Source organism: Pogona vitticeps, chromosome 5 (genome assembly GCF_051106095.1).
Source record: "Pogona vitticeps strain Pit_001003342236 chromosome 5, PviZW2.1, whole genome shotgun sequence".
Classification (NCBI taxonomy): Eukaryota; Metazoa; Chordata; class Lepidosauria; order Squamata; family Agamidae; genus Pogona; species Pogona vitticeps.
Window position 1 is genome coordinate 72117445 of NC_135787.1, and position 25981 is coordinate 72143425.

Here is a 25981-nt window from a genome sequence, read left to right on the forward strand (position 1 = left end):
CCATCAGCTTTTTTCAGAGAGAAGCTTCCCTCAGTTTCTCCCGGGAGAGTTTTGCTTCGAAAGCGGATACAGTATTCCTCGCAAACAGCCCAGCAGTTCCCGCTTATCACAGTGGCTAGAGTTACAGCGGCTGACCACTGCCTAACCCCCGACGTCGCACCACCACGTCCCTCCTCACAACTAGCGACATGCTCCCCATAACTGTAACGGGTCGAAATAGGACTACTTTCTATTTTACAACGGGGAAAGAAAAAAACAACAACATCCTCAAATCTCCTTACGCCCATTTTGTAAATTTGAGGTGGGACGTTCTCGCAACGCGCCAATTTTTTTTTTTAAAAAACCTTGTTTTATTTTGTGACCGCCTTTTCTAATAAAAAGAAAGCCCCGCCCTTCGGTCGAATTGATTCGAGGCTTGGCTCAGCCTCAAGAGCCCATTGGTCAATCAAGGCTTGACGGGTCCCTTCCCGAAGCCGATGCTACCTGTTTGATGTGGGGTTTCTCGCGCTCTCCTCAAGTGCTAGCCTTGCAGCTGCCGCCGCCGCCAATAACTAGAGGGCAGGTGTGGGCGGGAGACGGCGGAGTCAAGGCAGAAAAGCCCGCGCGCACTGGCACCGCCGCCGCCAACACCAGCAGCGAAGCAAACTGTCTGGGGGGGTCCCGAGCTTCGCATGGACGCCTGGTCGACGTCGTGTCTTTGCTTCCCGTCGCCTCTGTGGAGCCCTTGCGGCGGCGTGAGGCTCCTGCTCCTGCTTTTGACGGTGCGCTTGGGGAACTGGTGAGTAGCTTGTGGGCAGCAGGAGGGCACGGTTGAAAGCAAGCCAACCCCCCCACACACACACACCCAAACACACACACCGCCAGTACCACTGCCGTCGCACCGGTGGTCGTCTTACTGGCTGATTGGGGTGGCCTGGATTAGGCTCAACCGCTGCCTCCGTTGCCTTTGCAAACAGGGCGGGCAAAGGGAACAGAACTTTTCCCCTCTTCCTTAGTAGACTGGGAGAGGGGGGGGGAGGACTATGTGCAAACTTGGTGTAACACTGCATTCTTCAGCAGACGGGCGCTGCACCACTGGCTGCTGGAATATGCTTTATCGTGACTCAGAAATAATTTCCCTCCTGGGAGAAGGGGGTCCCACATTTGTTCCTGCCTGAACAGTCCTTTCCGAGGTCGATGAAGCTTACTCTTAAGTAAATATGCTCAGAGCTGCTGCAGGTAGGCAGCGCAATCCTAAGAGTGTGGGCTCTGAGGGATAAATCACTTCGAAGTAAAATATGCTTAGAATTGCAGGCAGGAAGCGCAGACCTATCTATCTGGTCTGCTCAGACGTGGAACTCAGCGGAACGAGGTCGAAGCCTCAGGATTGCAGCCTCGGGTGCCTGACACTGGTCAGGCATAGGATCCGGCTGCTAATGTCACAGGGAACAAGGAAAGTTCTCTCTTGACAAAGGAAGAGGAAGCAGAGGTTGGTTTAACACGCACAGGTTGAACAATGGACAGTGCAGTCCCACTGAGAGCCCTGGGTTCTAGGCATCCTGCCTTTGAACAAACATGCTTGGGATAGGTCTAAAGAGGAAATGCCTCTGGATAAAAATGCATTGTTTGGGTCATGCAGCAGAAAGCACGGTGCCTTTCTCTCTAAGGAACTGGTACTGAACCAGAGACCTGTACTTCTGACTACACCTTGTTTGGCTTGGGATGCAAGGCTGCACATTTTCAGTACCATGTCATATTAAATGGGACTTACTTTAAAAGATGTGTTTGGTACTGACCTTTGTTTTAGTGCTTAAAAACAAAGCTCCACTGAGATCAGCTGGACTTTCTTCCATGCAAACCTTTTTAAAAGAGATAATGGCAGAACTCTTAAGTTTTCTGAGGGAAAGGATCTTATGGGTTCTTCCTCATGGGAATGTGTTTGTCTTTAACCCTGAGATGAGTGGTAGAAGGCAATGCAACTAATCTAGCTGCAGGAATCTAAGTTAATACTGGTGTTTTTTTTTGGGGGGGGTTGGTTTTTTGTTTTGGTGTTTTATTTTGGTTCAGTTTTTTTTTTAATTTTTTTGCAGCATTCAGCAACTAAGAGCTGCATGCCAGGTTCCATGATGCCACCATTTTTAATTTAGAAGAAACTGTATTTTGTATGTGCACAAATGGTCTTTCGCCAGTTTTTCAAAATTTAAGAAAATTTGTTATCCAAAAGGGACATTTGCCAAAGATATCACTGTAGAAAATGTTTGCCTTACTAATGATTTTCTTTTTCAAATAAGCTTACAAGGCAGCGTTATTCCCCACCACCACCCTTTCTTAACATTAGCATAGACTTCATATGGACAGCACTGAAAAAAAAAATCTGTGCCCAGTGCATATACATGGAACAGCTGAGATTCTCCTACAGAGATTCTAGAAGTCTGTTGATGGATAATGCACATTTACAAAGAGATTTCTTCAGGCTTACCCCAAAGAAGCTGTTTGTTCCTGATCTGTTGCTTGTGAGTGTCTATAACAGAAAACCTACAGTTGGGTGAGGTTAATAATGTATAGCTCTGTAAGCCTTGCATTGTGCTTATAGTTTCCCAAGGTATTAGAAATGGCAAAGCAAGTTAACCATTAATTTATCTTATCTTTTAAAAGATACAGGCTAAATTATCCAGTGCTGGAGAGAAACAGAGCACCAGAGCAGACATGTGGTACCCAGGATGGTAAAAAAAAAATCCATGTAAACATGTTACAGTTTCTCTATGCTGAGTTACTGTGGATTTCTCTATGCTGTGTTTTTTCTGTTTATGTGAAGTGTGCAGATTTCAAGTGTGTCTCTCATCTTGAGAAAAGTGGTATGGAAGCCCAGCTAGGTTATCTTTTTCCTATGGCTATACAATAGGTTTGAGTTTATGTAAAAGGGGAGATTTTTGACAGATTATTGTAGTATCTTTTTCAGATGTATTGAGATGATAGCAATAACAATTCATGCTTCTTGTGAATAAATCTTAGTGAATATGTTGTACATGGATATATTTTGTTCTTGAGTACAGAAACATCAAGTGGGTCAAGAGGATGCAAGAGGAAACATCTGTATACTTATTTAACTAGCTGAAAGACTTTTTCAGGAAAGCCAGGGAGTGGAGAAGGAGACTAGTTTAGAAAATGGGTGTGCAGAAGAAAGAAGCAATGACTGCACTGCTTATGAAGATTAAAAGGTTAGGAGAATATTTAGTAACCACACTAAAAATGTTTAATTATGTATCTTAGGTGTAATTATCTCTAATTTCCAAGCAATTAAGTGGGGGTGGCAGATGGGTTGATGCCTTGGTTGTCTTCTATAGTACGTCCTCAACCATAGAAACAATACAAAAACCTGTACTATCTGATTTATCTTAACACTGCTTCCGCATCCCTACTTCACAGGATAATATCTCAATGATAGTAAGCTTTTCTAAGCTTGGTACATAAATATCCTGCCCGGAATTTTTAAAGCTCTTGAGCAATGTTCTTTGCCTAACCAAGTACCTTCAAGATATGTTTGACTACAACTCCATCTGGAGGGTGCTTGTTTGGATGAGTCTGTTTTACTATGCAATTTATTCATAATTTGTTCCAGCAATAGATGGGGCAATGGTTGTTAGGGACAAAGGGCTAAGTTATCTTCACTATGTCATTATCTGATGTTGTTGGAGTTCTTACAGCCTCACATGCTGCCTTAATAGATGTAGTTGGGAGGGACTTGACAGTGCTGGAGTGGCTGTGAACCTATCCAGCAAGAACCAATAATTCCCTCTTGCCTTTGAATTCAGAGAAAGCCCCACCTCTCTGCTCTTCTCTCTCTTTATCTTAGTCTGTTGAAATCTGTTTGCTGAAAACAATCATGTTTGCCAGTTTGCTGTTGATATTTTTTTTTTTGTAAAAAAAATATATGGTTTTTTATTCTTTTTACTATTAATGTTTGAGAGTGAATTATTGAGACTTTAATTACCAGTTAGTGAGAAAAGGGGTGGATTACTCTGGAGAACTTGAAGATATTCTGTTATGTGAATCCCTGCACTTCTGCACGGCTAGAGGAGTTTAACGAAATATTTAAAGTTCTGCCACAGATGTCACTATATCAGCCCCTGAAACTGACAGGTATACCTCTGTATTTTTATTACCAAGAAAAAAAAATCCTGGATTCAAATAGATGATTCAGAAGACACTCAACAGAGAGTATTTGTTATACTATCCTATATTTTAAAGGTGTAATTATACTACCCTATGACTGATATATACAAAATAGTGGCCTGCCTTGCATCCTCTTATCTAGCTGCTTCCTATGGGTCTCATGGATGATGCTGTCCAATCAAAATCTCCAAAGTCTTGTTCTCTTATTTTTCTTCTCATAGACTTTTGTTCCTCTGTCCCCCCCCCCCGCTGAATGTCTCATGGTCCTTCAGATGACCATTGGCCTTGTTGCCCCATAAAGTTAATACTGCCTTGTAGAATGCCTCTTTTACCAAAGGAGAAGAAGGACTACTAGCAAGAGACTGCTTGCATCTAACAAGGAGTGGGCAGATTGTGTCAGAAGGGCTTTAAACTGAATTGGAAGGGGGAGGGAGATACAAGCACAGAGTTAAAGGTAGATGAAACCTTACACACAATAAGAATGGACCAAACTGATCAAAAGGGCAACAATAATAACACTAACAATAATAATCACACCAATAAACATTACAATAAACATCATAATATTCTTAAAAATGTACAAAGACAAAAAGGCCACACAATCTCTGGTGTCTGTATATGAATGCCAGGAGTATGGGAACCAAACAAGAACTGGAAATTTAAATTCAGGACTTTAACTCTGACTTGATAGGAATAACTGAAACTTGGTGGGATAACCCCCATGACTGGCATACAGCAACTGAGATATATAAACTGATCAAAAAGAACAGAGAGAATAAAAAGGGAGGTGGAATGGCAGTATATCTCAAAAATATGATTCCTGCACAGAAATACAAGAGATTTGCTGTCCCATCAAGAACATCTGGATCAATCTAGTTGGGGGGGGGAAAGGAACTTGGTAGTTGGAGTCTACTACTGACTGCCCAATCAAAGAGAGGAAGTGGATGAAACTTTTGGAAAACAAATTGCAGGGTTTTCAAAGAGACACGACATAGTAGTGATGGGAGATTTCTTTAAATGATGGGAAACCAGGGAGGTTCCGGAGGATTGGAGGAGGGCTAATGTTGTCCTTATCTTCAAAAAGGGCAAATAAGAGGAACCTGGGAACTACAGGCCAGTCAGCCTGGCATCACTCCCAGGTAAATTTCTGGAACAGATCATAAAGCAGTCATTGAGCAAGCACCTAGAAAACAATGCCATGGTAAGTAGAAGCCAACACAGATTTGTCAAGAACAAATCCTTCTAAACTACGTACTTTGATCTTATTGAAATTTTTTTATCAAGTCACCTCCCTGATAGAGGGAATGCTGTAGACATAGTATAACTTCAGCAAAGCTTTTGACAAAGTGCCCCATGATCATCTGATTAGCAAGTTAACTAGGTGTGGGCTGGATAGATCAAGTGTCAGGTAGATACACAATTGGCTACAGAACTCAGAGAGTGATGATTAATGGGACCTTCTCTAATTGGGAGGAGGAAACAAGTGGGGTACCCCAAGGCTCAGTCCTGGGGCTGGGTGCTCTTCTATATTTTTATTCATGACTTGGATGAGGGAGTGCAGGGAATGCTTGTCAAATTTGTAGATGATACCAAATTAGGCTGAATAGCTAATACCCTGGAAAACAGAAACAAAATTCAAAATGACCTTGCTAGGATGGAGCACTGGGCCAAAAGCAACAGAATGAAATTCAACGGGGATAAGTGCAAAGCACTGCACCTTGGAAAAAAACCAATAGCACAGTTACAAGATAGGGGATACCTGGCACAGAAAAACAACAAGTGAGAAGGATCTTGGAATTGTTCTAGATCACAAGCTAAATATGAACCAACAGTGTGATGTGGCTACAAAAAAGGCAAATGCTATTTTAGGCTGCATTAATAGAAGTATAGTTTCCAAATCCCGTGAAGTGCTAGTCCCCCTCTGTTCTGCACTGGTTAGGCCTCACCTTGAGTATTGTGTCCAGTTCTGGACACCAATCTTCAAGAAGGATGCTAACAAATTGGAACAAGTTCAGAAGAGGGCGACAAGGATGGTTGGGGCTGGAAACCAAGCCTTATGATGAAAGGCTGAAAGAATTGGGCATGTTTAGTCTTGAGAAAAGAAGGCTGAGGTGTGATATGATAGCAGTTTGCAAATATTTGAAAGGCTGTTTTACGGAGGAGGGGCAAGATCTGTTCTTGATCATCCCATAGTGCAGGACACACAGCAGTGGGCTCAAGTTAAAGGAAGCCAGATTTTGGTTGAATATCAGGAAAAACTTCCCAACTGTTACAGCATTACGACAGTGGAACCAGTTACCTCAGGAGTTGATGCGTGTTCCAACACTGGAGGCATTCAAGAAAAATGTGAATAATCACCTGGCAGATATGCTTTGATTGTACTCCTGCACTGAGCAGGGGGTTGGACTTGATGGCCTTGCAATCCCCTTCCAACTTCTCTTTTCTATGATTCTATAAAAACTTGCTTTTCCCATAAAATCTGTAGCATAACGTAGTAGCTCTTATATTTCAATTATATCATGTTCTCAAAAATGGATATATCTAAGGAACCAAGTGGGAATAAATAAACCATTGCCCTCAACATGGTTTTTCACCTCCAACTCTTAATACCCTTTGCCAGTACAGTCAATGGTGAAGGTTTATGGAAGATGCAGTGCACCATGTTTGTCCAGTAGGTCTCTACCCACCCTTGCCTGGTGGCTAGAAAGGATGACAGAAGACATACTCTTCTGCAGCAGAGAATCGTCAAAATGTGTAAACTGACTGAATTAGCATAAGGGACTGTTTTAATGTTCAGTAGATATTAGATCTTAAGGAGCTGTACTTCAGTATTGCAAGGGAGGAGTGGGGGAGATAACATTAGAGAATTGGTCCTATGGTTGACTTTGGCCTTCCTGCCATTGAGCATTCTGCCTTACTTTATTTGTTTGTTTGTTTGTTTGTGTATGTATGTATGTATTTATGTATTTATTTATTTATTACATTTATACCCCACCCCTCTAGACCATGTCTACTCGGGGCGGCTTACAACATAAAATAGATCTCTCTCTCTCTCTCTCTCTCTCTCTCTCTCTCTCTCTCTCTCTCTCTCTCTCTCTCTCTCTCTCTCTCTCTCTCTCTCTCTCTCTCTCTCTATATATATATATATATATATATATATATATATATAATCATAAAATACAATTTCTATATTAATTAAAACAATTAATTTAAGAAAGGATACTAGGTTGGGATAAGATAAGAAAAAAGAAATGAAAAGAGTTAGCTGACTGGAGGGAAGGCCTGCCTAAATAGCCAAGTTTTTAACAGTCTTTTAAAAACACCCAGCGAGGGTGCCAGCCGAATTTCTGTTGGAAGGGTGTTCCACAGCCGAGGGGCCACTGCCGAGAAGGCCCGGTTTCTAGTTTTTTCCTTCCAAGCCTCTCTCGGTGTCAGGCCCCTCAGCCATCCCTGCTGGCTACAACGGGTGGTTTGGGTAGATCGGGGTGGGAGGAGACGGTCTGCCAAATATTGAGGTCCCAAACTGTTTAGGGCTTTATAAGTAATCATTAGCACTTTGAAGTCGACGCAGAAACAGATGGGCAACCAGTGCAAAGCAGCCAGGGTGGGGGAGATGTGTTGGTGTTTTCTCACCCCACTCAGTAGCCTTGCTGCCGCATTCTGGACCATCTGTAATTTCTGCATCAGCCTTACCAGTCTTAATGGGCACCTGTAAAGCTGCTTTCCCTACACATTGTCTAAGAAAAACCAATAAGGGAACTTCTTTGTTCTCGGCACACTTAGAAATTACAAAATCAAATAAGAATTAAAAAATTAAATGGAGGTATTCTGGAATCGAAGCACAGCTGAACAAAACCAAAAATCCGTAATGTAACTCAATTTGGCTCTATTTCTACTCAAGACTGTGGCGAAATGCCAACAGGTGACGTCATTCCTACCTGTCCATCACAGAAGCTCAAAAGGGAGGAGCCAAGGATAGGACAGGAGGGGCGGAGTCAGAGAGGCAGTTGGGGATGTGGAATGGCAGTTAGGATTTAGGAGAGAGAAGAAGATGGTTAGTGAATTGAGCTGAGAGAGTTAAGAGAATGAATTGAGAAGGTTAAAATATATTGAACAAGCAGGAATGAAATTATAAGTACTATAAGATAGATATTGATTAAAAGTATATAGTAATTCGGAATAAAAGTACTTGCAACCCCATACATAATCAAATCCTTGGTAATACCTGGATACAATTCATACGTGATTTACCTTTGTGATTTACTTGACAATAAATGACTATTTGTTAATTAAACCTCTAATTCCTAAATTCAATAAACCTTAGCTTTGGCAGCACACATTTATAACATACGTAATCGATGTTAGAAGGATAATACCTGGTGGCAGCTAGAAGAGAAAAGGGTGTGAGCCTTTGTGAGTGCCAGAATAAACAGGGGCAACAAGGTTGAACACAAGTGGTGATCAGCGGCAGGATACGGAAGATAATCCTGTAAACCAAAGGGATTTGAATACAGTCCAGTAAGCCAAAAAAAAAAAAAAAAAAAAAAAGAATTTCCTGAGCTTAAGAGATCTAGTAGTCTGGTACTGTAAGGGCAGGAGTGGGACCCTTGAAAGTGGCTTGGTGAAAAGCTTAAAAGGGATTCCTGATTGCAGACCTGGGAACGACTAGAGAAAGGGAAAAGCTCTGAGGAAAATTCAATAGTTCAAGGTTTACCTCAAGATTTTGAAAGACTAGTGGGCTAGCTTTGGATTATAGGCTTTAAGAAGGGAGTGCTGAAGGGGACAAAAGCAGAAGCCAAGATCAGACACAGATCTGAGGGAACTGGACAAAGCAGAGGGGCTTGGAAAACAGAAAAATAAAAATAAGCTGAAATAGCTGGGTGGCTGGAGGTCAAAAGAAACAGTGTATCCTACAGGGAACAGTGAGGCTAGGTGCCTAAAGTAACAAAGTAGTGGAGCTAGGCTGTCAAGGGAAAGCTAAGTATCAATCAGTCTCTAACACAAGAAAAAAAGATCCATTTTAAAACGAGGCTTGTCTATCTGAATCTGTGAGAAAACAGATAAACCATGCCTTCTAAGAGAGGGAAACGGTTAACAATGGAGGTCTCGAATGTGCAAAGTTTACCTCAGGAAGAGGAAAGTTCTCTTGAATTAGCTGAGCAAGATGATGATGCCTCTCTGAGGAGGAGGATGCCTCAGGGAGAGAAAGATCCCTAGATTTTGTGAAATGGAAATTGGAGAAGGAGTTTCAATTAAAAGAATTACAGCTCACAGCCAGACAGGCAGAGGCCAGAGAAAGGGAGATGGCCATGGAGCAAGAAAGAAGACAACTAGAAATGAGGGAAAAAGAGATGGGACACCAATTTAAAATGAAACAATTAGAAGTAACAGCCCTAAATCAGAGTAATCAGCAGTTGAAGAGCTTTCAGAAAGAGACTTTAAGAAATTCCCACAATTCAGAAAGGGAGATAATCCTGAAGCATTCCTAATTCTGGTTGAGAGAGCCTGCTGGGACTATAGAATCAGAGAAAATGGTGGTTTTAAGAACCCCAATGAGTGGAGAACTCGTTGAAATATACACCCAAATGCCCCAAGAAAAAAGTAAGAGAATACTAAGCTTTTAGAAAGCTGTTTTTTTTTGAGAGGTTTGGGATCAATGCGGAACATCTAAGGTGGAAATTTAGAGCATTGACCAAAAAGCCTGAGGAATCCTATTCTCAATTAGGTGCAAATATGATTAGATATTTGGAGAAGTGGCTTGAGCAGTCGGAGGTCCAGACCCGAGAGGATATGAAAAATATCATTGGTCTTGAACAATTTTTCTCAGTTCTACCTGGGGAATTGAGGTATTTGATAAAAGATAAAAAGCCTAAAAATATTTTGGAGACCAGTGAAATAGCTGACCATATCACAGAAATAAAATATCCAAGATACTCTGAGGTAAAAATTGGAGGAAAGGCTTGGGATGAAAGAAAGAAAGAACCCAGAGAGTACCTCAAAGATCTACAGGCAGTTGGAAGCCATTTTAGAGGCAAGCCCTCAGAGCAGAGCCAGCAGAGATATAAAACTGGGAAGGAAAGGGAGATAAGTCCCCAAGTTTTGAACAAAAAAATTCTAGATCCTATTTTGGCTGTGGAGAAAAAGAACACTTCATAGCTCAATGAGCTAAGAATAGAGAGTTTGGGCAACAAAAAGGGAATTTGCCTAATAAGGCATTCTGCGTACAACAGAAAGAAGCACCCACAGGGGCAGTTGAAGCGGGCGCCACAGCAACCCCAGTTACTGCTAGAGCAGAAAGCCCAGAACAACAAGAACAACAGCTTCCCATAAAATTTTCCATTGTTATTTGATTGAAAGTAACCAGGAACTTGTTAGATGTTCTGGGGATAATATTTATATAAATAAGACTAAATATCTAGCTCTAAAAGACTCATGCTCTCAGGTGACATTATGCCATCCAGAAATAATTCCTCCAGAATATATATTGAAAGATGAAAGCCTAACAGTCAAAGGAATTTGGGGCAGAGATAATTATGTTACCAGTAGCAAAAGTACCGATAAAATATCAAGGGTGGACTGGGTTGTGGAAAACAGCAATTATGAATCAACTACCAGCTCCATTCCTAATAGGGATAAATCTTTCTGAACATGTCAAGAGTGTTTTGATGAATACTCGTTCCCAGAAAGAAAATAAAGAAATATCCAAGGAAAAACATGAATTTCCTAATGAACTAATAAGAGGGAACGATGAGATAGCTGATTTAGTAACCATGAGGAATCCAAATGAGAGTACATTCAAAAAGGAACAAAAAAAAAAACAGATTATACCTTGGAACAGTGCTTTAAAATGGTTAGCGAAGGTCCAGTAACCTCTGAGAACTGTGAGAGGTACTTTGAGGAAAAAGGCCTTTTATATAGCAAGATCTTAATAAATCCAAGGAGGGGAGGGGAGAGCCTTCATAAACAACTTATAATCTCTTCTAAATACAGACAGAAAATAATGGAAAAAGGACATGCAGATACCTTTCCTGGTCATTTAGGTGTTACAAGAGTGGGGCAAAGAATATCTCAGAATTTCTCCTGGCCAGAAATGGGAAAGCAGATAAAAGCGTTTTGTTAGAGTTATGACATATGTCAAAGTAAAGAAACCAAAGCCAAGTTGTGCCCTTTGCCTATCATCTCCACCCCTTTTCAACACATAGGTTTGGACATAGTGGGCCCTTTACCCAAAGTCACCAGGAGGGTAAACTAGATTCATACTAACTACCATTGATTATGCCACTCGATACCCAGAAGCAGTTCCCTTGAGAAATATAGAAACACAGACAGTTGCAGATGTCTTGCTGAATTACACATGCCGAATGGGTTTTGCTTCTGAGATATTCACAGATTTGGGAACTTCCTTCACTTCTAAGTTAATGAAGAGACTATGGCAACTGTGTGGCATCAAGCATATAACTTCCTCCCCATATCATCCTCAAACTATTGGACTGGTGGAGAAATTTAATGGATTAGGGCATATACTGCAGGAAATCCCAATGATTGGGACCACAAACTACAAAAATTACTGACTTATAGATCTGTACCACAGGAAAGTACCAGGTTCAGTCCTTTTGAACTGTTGTTTGGGTGGAAGGTGCGGGGACCCCTAGATTTACTCCGACAAAATTGGGAATAACTAGAGGGGGAGCAAGATCCTGAAAGAGTAATTCAATATGTAGATAACTTAATGAACTCTTTGCAGAAATCTCTAGAGATTACACCAGAAAATTTACAGGGCCAGCAACAAAAACAAAAATTATTGTATGACAGAAAGGCCAGAGAGAGAACATTCAACCCTGGAGATGAGATTCTGATGCTAAGACCCATCAAAGGGAATAAATTGCAATTAAATTGGGCAGGTCCGTACAGAATAATCTCCAAAATGGACAAAACAAATTATATAATCCAGGAGGAGGGAGAACCAGGGCAAAAGTGGTTCATGTAAACATGATAAAACCATATTATAGAAGGGAAAACGTCCTATTTGCTATGAAAGAAGCTGACAACAAAATATATGATTTACACTATTGGGAAGGGAGGGGTGAACCCAAATATAACCCTGAAGATATACAAATCAGTCCCTTACTTTCCCCAGAGAGAAAAAAGAAGTGAGAGCCTTGCTGATGAGATACAAGCAGGTCTTCTCAAACAAACCAGGGGCAGCAAAGGAAGTAGTGCACAAAATTGTTACTGGAGATGCACCTCCAAAGTGTATACCAAAGTTCAGTGAAATAGCCGCCTCTATATCTGACCTGACACATAAAAAGAAAATTGGAAATATCCAGGGGACGAGCAACTGTGAGGAGGCCTTTGGGAAGCTGAAGGAGGTGTTGATGGCTGGCCGGGTTGTGAGAGGTTTAGAGTCCCAGAAGGACCTCACCAGACATGCTCATGCGGCCACATTCAAACCCAGAGCTGTGTTGAGCCAGGCAGACGACAAGGAAGATCATCATCCGGCTACATTTCTGAGTGGAAAGCTGCAGGCTGGTGAGAGATACCTTGCATTGATGGAACATAAGTGTAATATAAGGGGGTCGTCATTACAGAAGATCAGGCCGTGCAAGTAGAGAGGACATTTTGAACTGTGCACATACTCATTTCCTTTAATGGAGTTACGAACTGTGAAATCCTATAAAACAAGCTTGCAAACTGGACCAGGAACTTGGAAGATTTAGAATTTGAAATCCGCAGAAAAACAAAGACTCAAAAGATGGTTGCTGAAGCCTAGGCTTGAAGACCTAAGGAATAATAAATTGACTACTGAAAGTAAATTTAGAATGTAATAACCTGTTCCAGTTAGGTATAAATAAAACAAGCAATTGCAAATGTAACTTTCCTTTAGATGAATTAATGATAAGCAATGATAAAGTATTATAGCAAAGAAATTGAAAGTACTGCAAATGTTGATTGATGGAGTTTAATGGTGTTAAGTATTAATGTGATTTAAAATGTGTAGTGTTATTATTTTAGATTGTGTGAAATATTACTAAACTGTTTCTATGTTGTTCGTGGAGCAAACCACTGTAGGTTTTACTCCATTGAACAAACTTTCTAAGGGGAAAGGTATGTGGTAAAATGCCAACAGGTGACATCATTCCTGCCTGTCCATCACAGAAGCTCCAAAGGGAGGAGCCAAGGATAGGGCAGGGGGGGTGGAGTCAGAGAGACAGTTGGGGATGGCAGTAGGGTTTAGGAGAGAGAAGAAGAGGGTTAGTGAATTGAGCTGAGAGTGTTAAGAGAATAAATTGAGAAGGTTAAAATATATTGAACAACAGGAATGGAATTATAAGTACTATAAGATAAATATTGATTAAAAGTATATACAGTGGTGCCTCGCTTGACGATGTTAATTCATTCCAGCAAAATCTCTGTAGAGCAAAAACATAGTCAAGCGAAATAAAAAAAACCATTGAAACACATTGAAAACCATTCAATACGTTCCAATGGGCTGAATACCTGCTCGTCCAACGAAGCTCCTCCATATGGCAATCATTTTCGGTGCCTGTAAAGCGAGGAATCCGTCCTAGAAAACAGCGGGGGTCCATTTTCTTCAGCCGGCGACCATTTTGAAACCCGACGATCAGCTGCTTGCTGATTGTCGTAAAACAAAAATCGGTTCCCGAAGCAGGGAACCAATCATCATTAATGAAAAAACCCCATTTAAACCATCGTTTTGCGATCACAAAAGTGATCGCAAACACCTAATACAGCGATTTCCTCTTTAAGCGAGGCACGACTGTAGTAGTTTGGAATAAAAGTACTTGCAATCCCATACATAATCAAATCCTTGGTAATACCCGATACAGTTCATTTTCACCAAACATGGAGATACTGTAGAGGAGAATCAGTAGAAATGTCTCTGTCATTTTGGTGTCCCTAGGTAGCTGGGGGGAACTTTCCTGGAGGGTCCCTCTTTGCGAATGTATAACTTGGACATCTAAGCATATTCTTCAACAAACTCAGAGGGATTGTAGACAATCATGAAGATGCTCTGCCATTTTGGTGTTTCTAGGTGCCTGGGGGGCTATTTTACAGCCTAATAAATAGACTAAAAATTGCTAAAAAAATCATCATTTTGTATTTGTTAGGAGCATTGATTCATATGATTATGAATTGATGAGTTAGTGATTTTTTGAATGAATTTGGTGATTTGTTATTTTAATTCATGCTCATCTCTAATCTTAACAACTTTTCTTTAGGTGCTAAGTGCTAGCTCTTTCCAACTAGTATAGGTATGCATCTCATAAAGCCTGTGTTATATACATTAGCACTCTTGACATATGTTGCTCCTTGATGACAGATGAGTCCACTGTTATGACAGCACCAAATTCTGGTGAGTTGCAATCCAAAAACATATGGGGGGGCAACATTGGAAGATTCATTATTACATTGTTTTCATTTTAAATATTATTTTAGGAAACTCCCTTCTGATTTATTTTAATGTACAGTGGTGCCTTGCTTAACGAGCACACCGTTTAACGGCGAATCCGCATACTGATGCGGATTTTGCGATCGCTTTTGCAATCGCATTACGATGTTGACTATGGGGAAAAAATCGCTTTGCGATTTTTCCCCATAGCCCAATTTTCCCCCAGCTGAGCAGTGGGAGTTTTGAAGCCCCACCGCTCAGCTGGGGGAAAATGCCGTCGGTGGCCTCAGAAGGACCCTTCCGAAGCCACCGCCTGCATTCCCGTTCGGAAGGGGCATTTTCCCCCAGCTCAGTGGGAGCCCCGCTGCTCAGCTGGGGAAAAATGTTGGTGGTGGGCGGTGGCCTTGGAAGGACCCCGAAGCCACCGCTGACATTTGCCTTCCAAGCTCTCAAAGGGCTCCCCTCTGACATTGGAGAAAGCCCTTTGAGAGCTCAGAAGGCCCTCAGCAGCAGTGGGGGCAGGGTAGGGAAGCCTTTGGGACACCCCCCCACCCTGCAGCTGCCGCCGCCGCTTGAAGCCGCCCCGCGCCGCCTACCCCAGCTGTTCTCGGACTTCCAGGCATCCGAACACGGCTGGGGTAGGCGGTGCGGGGCGGCTGCCGGCGGCGGGCACAGGGTAGGGGTGTCCTGAAGGCTTCTAGGCCTTTGCCTGGAAGTCTTCGGGACACCCCCCCACCCTGCAGCCGCCGCTGCCGCTTGAGCCTGCCTCCTAGCTGGGGGGAAAGGCCGGCCGGCGCTTGGGAAGGAGAGTGGAGGAGGTCCCCGCACTCCTTCCCAAGAGCCCACTGCCCAGCTGGTGGGAAAGGCCGGCCGGTGCTTGGGAAGGAGGGTGGAGGAGGTCCCGCACTCCTTCCCGAGAGCCTGCTGCCCAGCTGATCGGCGGTTCCAAAATGGCCACCCGTTTCACACCTCGTTTACTGAGGCGGCGAAAATGGCAGTCCTATGGAGGATCTTCACTGAACGGTGAGTTTTTGCCCCATAGGAACGAATTAAACAGGGTTTAATTCGTTCCTATGGGTTTTTTTGTTCCTGGAACGGATTAACGTCGCTATGCGGGACACCACTGTACATTGCTTCTGAATGCCTTGGACATTGCAAAGTATTTATGAAGTATGTTTCGGAATGCACAGTCATTTTACACAGGGGATAGGATTATTGACAGTCATAGTTGTCAAATATGAGGAAAGAATGCACTCCAGAAGTTCTGCACAGCTTTCCTGCATTGGGTCATTATTGGAGAAGATTGGCAATTTGCCCACTGTGACCATTCAGAATAACTTGTTCAGCATTAATGATCTTCTCACTGAAGAATTCCTGATAAGCTTTAAGCAACTCTATGAGCACAATTTCCAAACTGTGCTTATGATAATTCCCAGCAGAACATCTAAACTTACTTCAGGAATAAAAACCCACTGTGAAGTATTCAGGGAAACAGTGGTTTAAATCTGAAATAAGTCACAATTTGAATAGGCCCATTGAATTAGTGGGAATGTGGTGAATCAACTCTGTGAGTTTCATTGGTTCACATAAGCCTATTCTATTACTACTGGACTTCAGCCAGTAAAATATGTAATAAAACAAAATTATCATAATCAGAACTGCAGAACTGGAAGGGATTCTGCTTATACAAATAAGCCTAATACTTGCAAATATACGAAGACATTGATAAGTGAATTGGTTTTTGTAATTTTTGTATTGCAATATGAACCCCTGCACAATGTTACCTTATTTTTAGGTTGCCAAGAGAAGGACCCTATTGTTCTGAAGTCCCGAGGGCAGGGCAGAAAGGTAACATAATCATAAGTTCAAAATGCTGCATAATGCAATGTCATAATACAGAATAAGAAACTGGATCATATAACACAGGTAGAGTTAGGAAAAAAGGCGATCAATGGATTTGCATCTCCAAAATGAGGATTATCAGAACCTTCATTGTTTGCTATTCTCCTCTTAAGGATCAAGTAAGGGCCTATAATAAGCAACACTCAGAAGTCATTTGATCAACATTTCTTTTTGCTTGCATAGCAGTAGGTCAGAGTTATCCAAGCCCTGCAGAGATTGGCATCAATTATTGTGTAAGATTTCAAGAGAAGAAACTGAGGATATTTTGGTGGCTGAAAAATCCCAGGGGAAAGCTTCAGGACTGAGAAACACCTACATTTGCAACACTACAATCGAACACTAAGTTAAGAAAAGCTGGCCTAGAGCCAATGAACAAATGATCTAAACTAACCTGTGCAAAAGCAGAAGCACAGAGTTGAATAGCTTGAGTTTTCTCCATGCCATTGAAATAATCCAACTTCACATTCCAGTACCTTGCAACCGAAACCTTAATTTCTTCCTGAATGTATAGCAGCAACATAATTTTCTGCACTAGCATCACACTTGGCTTCTATGATGGAAATGTTGAATAAAAATAACAGGCTTGCACATACATTTTTTTTTTAAACGACTGAGAGCACCCCCGCAGTTCTGCGAAATGTGTCACTATGCTGAATGAACAACCATCCTTCATGAAAAGGAGGAGAAAAGATGAATATCAAGCAGCAGATGTTAGCCACATCACTTAGTGTGCTGTTGGAAGGCACACAAATAATTGTGCTAATGAAGAGCTTGGGGAAAATGAAACAGGTTGCAATGGAAATAAACTTTATTTAACAAATCTTTGCATATTCTAGGTGGAATTTTTATTTCCCATTTTTTGACCCATCCGAGTTGGACAGAAGGTTTTTTTTAAAACTGTCCAGAGCTTCTTTAGATATTAAAATCTTAAATGGAGAGCACTGTATAGAAATGAATGAAACAGTGGCATGGAGTTATGGATGAAATGTGAGGTCCATCATCATGCACTGCTATCTAAATGCAAAATTTAAGTTATTCCATTGACAGAAGTATTTTCTATGTGGGAAAAGGGTCTGAAAATCTTCTGAGACACCCCAAGAATTCTGGATTCAGTGCAGTATTACTGTTTTTGATTCCCAAACAACCCATAGTGAACAATATTGTGCACACTACCAATGATCTTTAGGCTCCTATTATATTATTGCTCCGTGAGATTGCATTAATATATACTGTATTATACAACAGCATTCCATAAGGCAACTAAAAAATGGGGGGATGCCCCAAACAAAAAATTACAACTTTGAAACTGGACATCTGATCAGCACCAATGTTGGCACAGAAGTAGCAGACAGTCTGCTCTTGCTCTGTGCCAAATGTGGGGTTGTTTGGGCAGACAGTTTTTGAGTTGTGAGTTCTTTAAAAAGTAAACTTTCAAACCACCCTGCTCCCATACTGACACTGGAAACCTTTTCTGTCTGTAGATTTAAAACAGATCAAATACATTGAAAATACCAGACTTGCTTATCTTGAACGAGCATGGTTAGCCCCAGCTACTGTTTAATTTAGAAGGAATCCAAACTTTTGAACTCCTTCGTGGCCAAACAGACATTAAAAAGAGTTTCTATTTCTGTTGTAAAAACTTTCTAAAATATATATTTAAAAATAGCGAATAACTCTTCAGAAGCTCACTCATTTAGGCTGTGATATTACTGGTTTTTGCTTTGTGTCTGGGAATGGTTTTGCAGAACTTTGATGCTCGTTCCACCCATTTTGTCTCTATAGTTTGGTAATCAGGAAATAACTCCAAATATGCTACGTGCCATCAAGTTACTTCTGATGTATGGTGACTATATGACTTACTGACTTCCAAAAGTCTTGTCATTAACAGTTTTGATCAGATCTTGCAAACCAACATCTCATGCTACCTAGTTCTCTCTTCCTACTGTCCCCCTTTCTAGCAATATTGTCCTCCCGCCTTCCTATCAACAAGGTCTGCTTGGATCTTGTAAACTAACAGCTGTGGCTTCCTTTATTCAGTCAAATCATTTGATGTTAGGTCTTACTTTTTGTCTACTGGCCCACCCCACTTTTCCACCAATATAGTTTATCTGGTCACTTCTGTATTTCCATTATATTTCCATGGTAGGATAGGTTCAGATTACTAATTTTTGCTCTAGTGAGAGTTCAGGTTTGACATGATTCAGAACCCACTTTTCTGCTTTTCTGGCTGTCTTTAGTATCTGTATGGCTCTCCTCCAACACCACATTTCAAATGAGTTGATTTTTGTCCATCTCTCTTCATTGTCTTTCTTTCAAAATTATAGTATGGATGATTTTGACCTTGGTTTCCAGTGACATTCTTTGCTAACTCCAAACTCGTCCTTTTTTATTTCAAAAGGTGAAGCAACAGCTTTTGGGAAACATGCACTAAACGTATCTGTAAACCTTTTGGTCCGGTAATCCTTTTTATCCTCAGCTTGCCTAACACATGGAAAGGGTTTGGAAATTGGAACATAGCTAACTAGTGTGCATTTGTATGGTCTTTCATTGTACATGTTATACTTACTCACACCTTTACTTTATTAAGTCCAAAACAGCCTTTCAAAATATTTTGGAACAGAGAGACTACAGCCACATCCAAGTTGTTCTCATTTCTGTCTTCTTCCAGAAGCCATAGTACAGATCATGTGCTCATCTTCTGAAATCCTCTAGCAATGGGTAATTTATTTGAGGGAAATTTCTTTTGGAAATTGTGTGCAGTACATGTTTATTTTTAAACTCCCTTTTTTTCAGAATCCAGGAAATTCAATTCTTCAAAAGTATCTCCAGTTTATGAATGTGGGATATTGTGCTTTTGTACTCATGATTCAAAAACCAGGAAATGGCCTAATATTTGTGACCACATTGCCAGCAGGAAAAATGATGCCAAGCTTTACATAGCAAAGGGCAACCTGAATGTTGACAACACCAAAGGCAGCAGTCAAGATGGTCTACATAATACCCTCTTCTCCTCACTATCATTCATGCTTGTTGAAACAGCACTGGCGATTGCATTGTGTTAGGGTGAGAAGTGGTTAACTGATGAAAACAGGAGCTGGCTTCTGTAATTCTTTTTCATGGCCTCTGTGAATGCACACATATGGGTATTGTCTGTGCCTGCGCTGATTCTCTTGGAAGATTCTAGAGCTAAAAGTAACAATTTTATGGTGTGATCCTCCATGAGATATATGCTCCTCCCACCCACCATCTTTCCCAGTTCCTTTGTTCCGCCGAGCTGAACGGTTCTCAGGAAAGATAGAGTGCTTCGCTATTTGCCTTTTGGATATTTTTCTAGGCTCTTCTGAGCTTTTGTTTGTTTTTCTTTACTTTAAGTACCTACTTAGTGATCCTTCGCATCTTTTTGTTTGCCTAATTGGCTTTCCATGGTTCTAATTCCCTTCCCTCTCCCCCTAAGCTCCGCCCCCAGTCTTTTGCTTATGGCATCGCCGTCTCCTTTCAAGCGTTGTGCTACTTGTGCGAATAAAATCGCACTTTCTAACGGCCATAGCCAGTGCCTTTTTTGTTTGGGTGAGGAACATCCAACCCATTCGTGCCCTGCTTGTAAGAGCCTAACCAAGCTGGCACTTAAACAGAGGCTCCAAAGACTTCGGTCTTACCTTTGGCAAACAGCCATGAATCCTCCTACTACATCTTCAGAGGCGGCTAGATCTCCTGCCCTCTCAGCCAATAGGCTTCCAGCGGGCCAGTCTACTTCTGACTCTACCTTTGTGCTACCAGCTAAGGACACTGAGAAAACAAAATCATCTGGTAAGCACAAGTTGCCCTCCTCTCAAGTCTTGAGCGCACGACCCAAGCTCGAAGAAGAAACCCAAACCTGCCCCCAAGAGGCTTAGAAAGGACAGGCTTCCCCGCGTGGAGCCCTCCCAGCCTTCTCTGCCTTCCCCTATTCTTGAGGAATCATCCAGAGAAGCTCCTGACTTGGCCTCAGATGGAGATGAAGCCCACAATATTGAGCACCCCCCTGCAATGCCGCCCCAAAACCCAAGCATTAGCCTGATTGCGGTTGTGCCACAGTCCACCCAGACATCGCCTCTCTCAGTCTTGCAGCTTGGAGGATACTCCCGACATCATGAATGTTCTCCTTCGAGCCCGAAAACCTTCCACCATCCTCCTATATGAGAATAAATGGAAGTCCTTTCTAAAATATACTCATGACAATGACTTACCTGCTATATCTGTTTATTTGAAGACCCTACTATCTTACGTCCTGCACCTCTTTAGTTTCGGACCACCAAAAATTCCTCAGGTTTCATTTCAACGGCTCTGCCTTCCAATTCTGTGCCCTCCCGTTCAGGCTCTCCACCACCCCCTGGACTTTCACCAAGTGCATGGCACCAGTAGCTGCCTTCCTCTGGCTTCAGGGAATAAACATTTATCCCTATATCAACGACTGGCTGATAGTGGCAACATCGTACCTCGATGCCATAAAAGCACGAGACACAACCCTCCATACGCTTCAAAGCCTCAGTCTCAAGATCAACCTCAAAAAGTCGCACTTGATCCCAAAACAGACGGCAAAGTTCATTGGCATGGAGGTAGACTCCATCCGTGCAAGAGCTTTCCTGCCTCCGGACAGATTCAGGAAAATTCAAAAGGCTGTCTGCCTTTTCCAAACACATCACTCCATTTCGGTGCACCACGCCCAGAACCTCCTGGGTCTCATGGCATTGACGATGGCCATCGTCCAACACGCCAGGCTCAAAAGGAGGTCCCTGCAGGCATGGTTCCTTTCTCTATTCAATCCAATCACAGATCCTCCATCTGCTCTACTGCCGGTGACACCAGAGCTAGCCTCCCAGCTCGACTGGTGGACTTGCCCAGACAACCTCCTCAGCAGACCCTTCTCCCCCCTGAGACCTTCCATACAGGTCACAACCAATGCCAGCCCCACAGGATAGGGCCCCCATTGCTTTCAGAACACAGTCCATGGACTCTGGTCAAAACAAGAACTGCCACTTCACATAAACCATCTATAACTGTCAGCAATCATCAAAGCGTTCCATGCCTTTCTTCCCCTGATCCAAAGACAGGTAGTGCAGTTGGTAACAGACAACACCACTGCACTCTTCTATGTCAACAAGCAAGGAGGTACCCACTCCCCTTCTCTGCTCTACCTAGCTGTCGATCTCTGGGAGTAGTGCTATTCCCACCATGTTTCCCCTATTGCCGTCCACATTTCCACCGACGACAACACCTTGGCAGACCGGCTCAGTCGGCTACCAACGAGAATGCACGAATGGACTCTGAACAATGTCATGTTTCAGTGGCTGTGCTGATGATGGGACATGCCTTCAATAGACCTTTTTACATCCGATGCCAACAAGAAATGTCCCCGATTCTGCTCCAGAGCGGGACGGGACAGCACCTCTCTGGGAGATGCATTCCTGATGGACTGGTCTCAAGATCTCCTCTATGTGTTTCCCCCTCTGCCTCTCATCCAGAGAGTAATTATCCATCTCCAACAGGACAGGGCCATTGCGATCCTGATAGCCCTGTACTGGCCCCGCCAGCTGTGGTTCACTCACCTGGTCTCAATGTCGTCAGAGATGCTCCGCCTTCCTCTCCGCCCAGATCTCCTCTCGCTTGACCACGGCCTCGTTCTTCACCCAGATGTCGCCTCTCTCAGTCTTGCAGCTTGGAGGATACTCCCGACATCATGAATGTTCTCCTTCGAGCCCGAAAACCTTCCACCATCCTCCTATATGAGAATAAATGGAAGTCCTTTCTAAAATATACTCATGACAATGACTTACCTGCTATACCTGTTTATTTGAAGACCCTACTATCTTACCTCCTGCACCTCTTTAGTTTCGGCCTTTCCCAGTCCACACTAAAAGTCTACCTTTCGGCCATTATGGCTCATCAACCGAACGAATCTCCCTCTTCAAAGTTGTTTTCTCACCCAACTATCAAGAAGTTCCTCAAACGGCTCAACAACATTCGCCCTTCCCAGCAATGTATCACCCCTCAGTGGTCACTGCACCTGGTTCTTAATGCCTTGATGTCGCCTCCATTCGAGCCCAAGGCGTCCATCGACCTCAAATTCTTAACCCTTAAATCAGCCTTCCTTGTTGCAATCACGTCAGCCAAACAAGCTAGTGAACTTGCCACTCTTCGAGCCGATCTTCCCTTTCTCCAGTTTCATCCAGATAAAGTGACTCTTTACTTTGATGTTTCCTTCCTTCCGAAGGTGGTCTCTGACTTCCACCTCAACCAACCCATCATTCTACCATGCTTCTTCAAATCTCCTTCCTCGTCCCTCAAACATATGCTCCACAACCTCGATGTCAGACGTGCCCTGGCCTTCTACGTTGAACGGACAAAAACTTTCAGAAAGTCCAATAAACTTTTTCTTTGCTTTCATGGCTCAAACAAAGGGTCCCCAGCCTCCTCTCAATCCATAGCACATTGGATTGTACAGACTATCTCCCTTGCTTATAGCTTGTCGGGGAAAACCCCTCCAGAACATTTGACAGCTCACTCCACCAGGGCGCTGTCCACTTCTACTGCCTTTCAGCGTGGCACCGAGGTTCCTGACATCTGTCGTGCCGCTACGTGGTCCACACCGTCCACGTTTGTCAAACACTACCGGCTGGACGTCAGAGCACGCCAAGATGCTGCATTTGGCAGAGCTGTCCCGTCATCCTTCTTACTGTGACGACCCACCAACCGGTAAGTGCAGCTTGTTAGTCACCCATATGTGTGCATTCACAGAGGTCACAAAAACGAAAAAGAGGTTACCTACCTGTAACCATAGTTCTTTGAGTGGTCCTCTGTGAATTCACACAACCCGCCCATCCTTCCCTCTATCCGTCATGGGTTAATTATGTAATTAATTAATTCTTTCCTTCATAACCAGCAGATGAAATTTAGGAACTGGGGAAGATGGTGGGTGGGAGGAGCATATACCTCATGGAGGATCACACCATAAAATTGTTACTTTTAGCTCTAGAATCTTCTGAGAGAGTTAGCGCAGGCGCAGACAATACCCATATGTGTGAATTCACAGAGGACCACTCAAAGAACTATGGTTACAGGTAAGTAACCTCTTTTTTCCTATTGTGTGGTGTCACATTGTGAATGGTAGTGAGCAGAAGAGGGTATCCTGAAGACCAGTGGTCCACAACCTTGGGCCTCTAGATGTTCTTGGACTTCAACTCCCAGAAATCCTGGCCAGCAGAGGTGGTGGTGAAGGCTTCTGGAAGTTGTAGTCCAAGAACATCTGACCATCCTGACTGCTGACGTTGGTGTTGTCAGCATTCCAACTGCCCTTTGCTATATAAAGCTTGAAATCTTATTTCCTGCTGGCAATACAGGCATGATATTGTTCAACGATGTTGGGTCATTTCCTGGCTTTTTGAATCATGGGTACGGAAGCACAATATCCACATTCATAAAATAGAGGATTTTTAAAAAAGAATTGAATTGTCTGCTGTTTAGCAACACCTGTCACTCCTGGAATAATGTCATGACCTGGAATAGTGATCTGCAGCACATATGGCATCATATGTTATACAAGTACAAATTACAAATGACATAGATACCAATAGTTACACAATGGCAGTACGTTGTTAGCTACATTGTGCTCCCAGTTATTCACCATACTGTACATGCTCATACATAATCTGGAATTACATGTGTTACACTATTAGGTGATGGCCAGGCATTGGAGGAAGGATTCGTTGTTTCTCTTATCACAAAGGGGATTTTTATTTCTCTGTTCTCAGGCACACCTTTGCTCCTTCTGGCATTTGCAGGCTGACCTGACCTTGCTATAGCCAACAAGACTTCTCCCCCATCTCCTCTTTAGTGGCTCAAGTGACACTGATCACATTATTATTGGGGTAACTCCATTTTCATATCTATTATCTAAATGCTTAAGGTGGATAGATAATGGAGGATGGACACTTCAAACTGTTGCAGACAAATATAACTATACATATTATGACACAATTGCAGTTTAGGCCAGGCAAATTCAGTGGGGAAGGCTAAAGTACTAGTTTTTCATTATAGGTTGTTGTTTAGTCGTTAAGTCATGTCAGACTCTTGTGACCCCATGGACCAGAGCACGCCAGGCCCTCCTGTCTTCCACTTCCTCCCGGAGTTTGGTCAAATTCATGTTTATTGCTTTGATGACATTGCCCAACCATCTCATCCTATGTCCTCCCCTTCTCTTGCCTTCACACTTTCCCAACATCGTCTTTTCCAGGGAGTCTTCTCTTCACATGAGATGGTCAAAGTATTGGATCCTCAGCTTCAGGAGCTGTCCTTCCAGTGAGCACTCAGGGTTGATGTCCTTCAAAATGGATAGGTTTGTTCTCTTTGCAGTCCAGGGGACTCTCAAGAGTCTCCTCCAGCACCACAATTCAAAAGCACCAGTTCTTTGGTGGTCAGCCTTCTTTATGGTCCAGCTCTCACTTCCATACATCACTACAGGAAAAACCATAGCTTTGACTATGCAGAACTTTGTCAGCAAGGTGATGTCTCTGCTTTGTAAGATGCAGTCTAGGTTTGTCATCATTTTCCTCCCAAGAAGCAGGTGTTTTTTTAATTTCATGGCTGGTGTCACCATCTGCAGTGATCATGGAGCCCAAGAAGGTAACATCTGTCACTGCCTCCATATCGTCCCATTCTATTTGCCAGGAGGTGATGGGACCAGTGGCCATGATCTTAGTTTTGTTGATGTTGAGCTTCAGACCATTTTTTCGTTCTCCTCTTTCACCCTCATTAAGAGGTTCTTTAATTTCTCCTCACTTTCTGCCATCAGAGTGGTATCATCTGCATATCTGACATTGTTGATATTTCCTCTGGCAGTCTTAATTTTGGCTTGGGATTCATCCAGTCCTGCCATTTACCTGATGTATTCTGCATATAAGGTAAAAAAGCAAGGAGACAATATACAGCCTTGTCGTACTTCTTTCCCTTCTTCCCAAGGATGTCCAATGGGGCATCCTGGAAGGAATAATGGGCTGCAACTACAGGTACTCCTTTCACGGACTATCTCTCACTGTCCTATTGCCCCTCCTATAAAGTTAAAGATTCACTACTTGTTGTTTCCCTTCTCTTCTCTGCCATTGGACTGTCACTTTGCTTTCTTGCATTTCCTTTTCTTCTGGGTGTTTTTGTTGCTGCCTCCTGTACAATGTTACGAGCCTCTATCCAAAGTTCTTCAGGCACTCTGTCCACCAAATCTAGTTCCTTAAATCTGTTCTTCACTTCCACTGTGTATTCATAAGGGATTTGGTTTAGATTATACCTGACTAGCCCAGTGGTTTTTCCTACTTTCTTCAATTTAAGCTTGAATTTTGCGATAAGAAGCTGATGATCAGAGCCACAATCAGCTCCAGATCTTGTTTTTGCTGACTGTATAGAGCTTCTCCATCTTTGGCTGCAGAGAATATAATCAATCTGATTTCAGTATTGCCCATCTGGTGATGTCTATGTGTAGAGTTGCTT

At 42.6% G+C, this 25981-nt stretch overlaps 1 protein-coding gene across 4 annotated transcripts in view; it reads left to right on the top strand.

The window, feature by feature from the left end:
• The first annotated feature begins 430 nt into the window (after positions 1-430).
• GABRG1 (gamma-aminobutyric acid type A receptor subunit gamma1) overlaps positions 431-25981 on the top strand; it is a 144749-nt gene continuing 119198 nt past the window's right edge. The window contains exon 1 of one of the 4 annotated variants that reach the window (XR_013545843.1): positions 431-778. Coding sequence is in view for 2 of the 4 variants with exons in the window: in XM_020806393.3 (XP_020662052.3) it covers positions 672-778 (107 nt within the window). In the remaining 2 variants the exon portion in view is untranslated. Of the gene's footprint in view, positions 779-844; positions 3198-15674; positions 16412-25981 lie in introns of those variants that run through there. The other 3 variants (XM_020806393.3, XM_078394708.1, XM_078394709.1) reach the window with 3 other exon arrangements.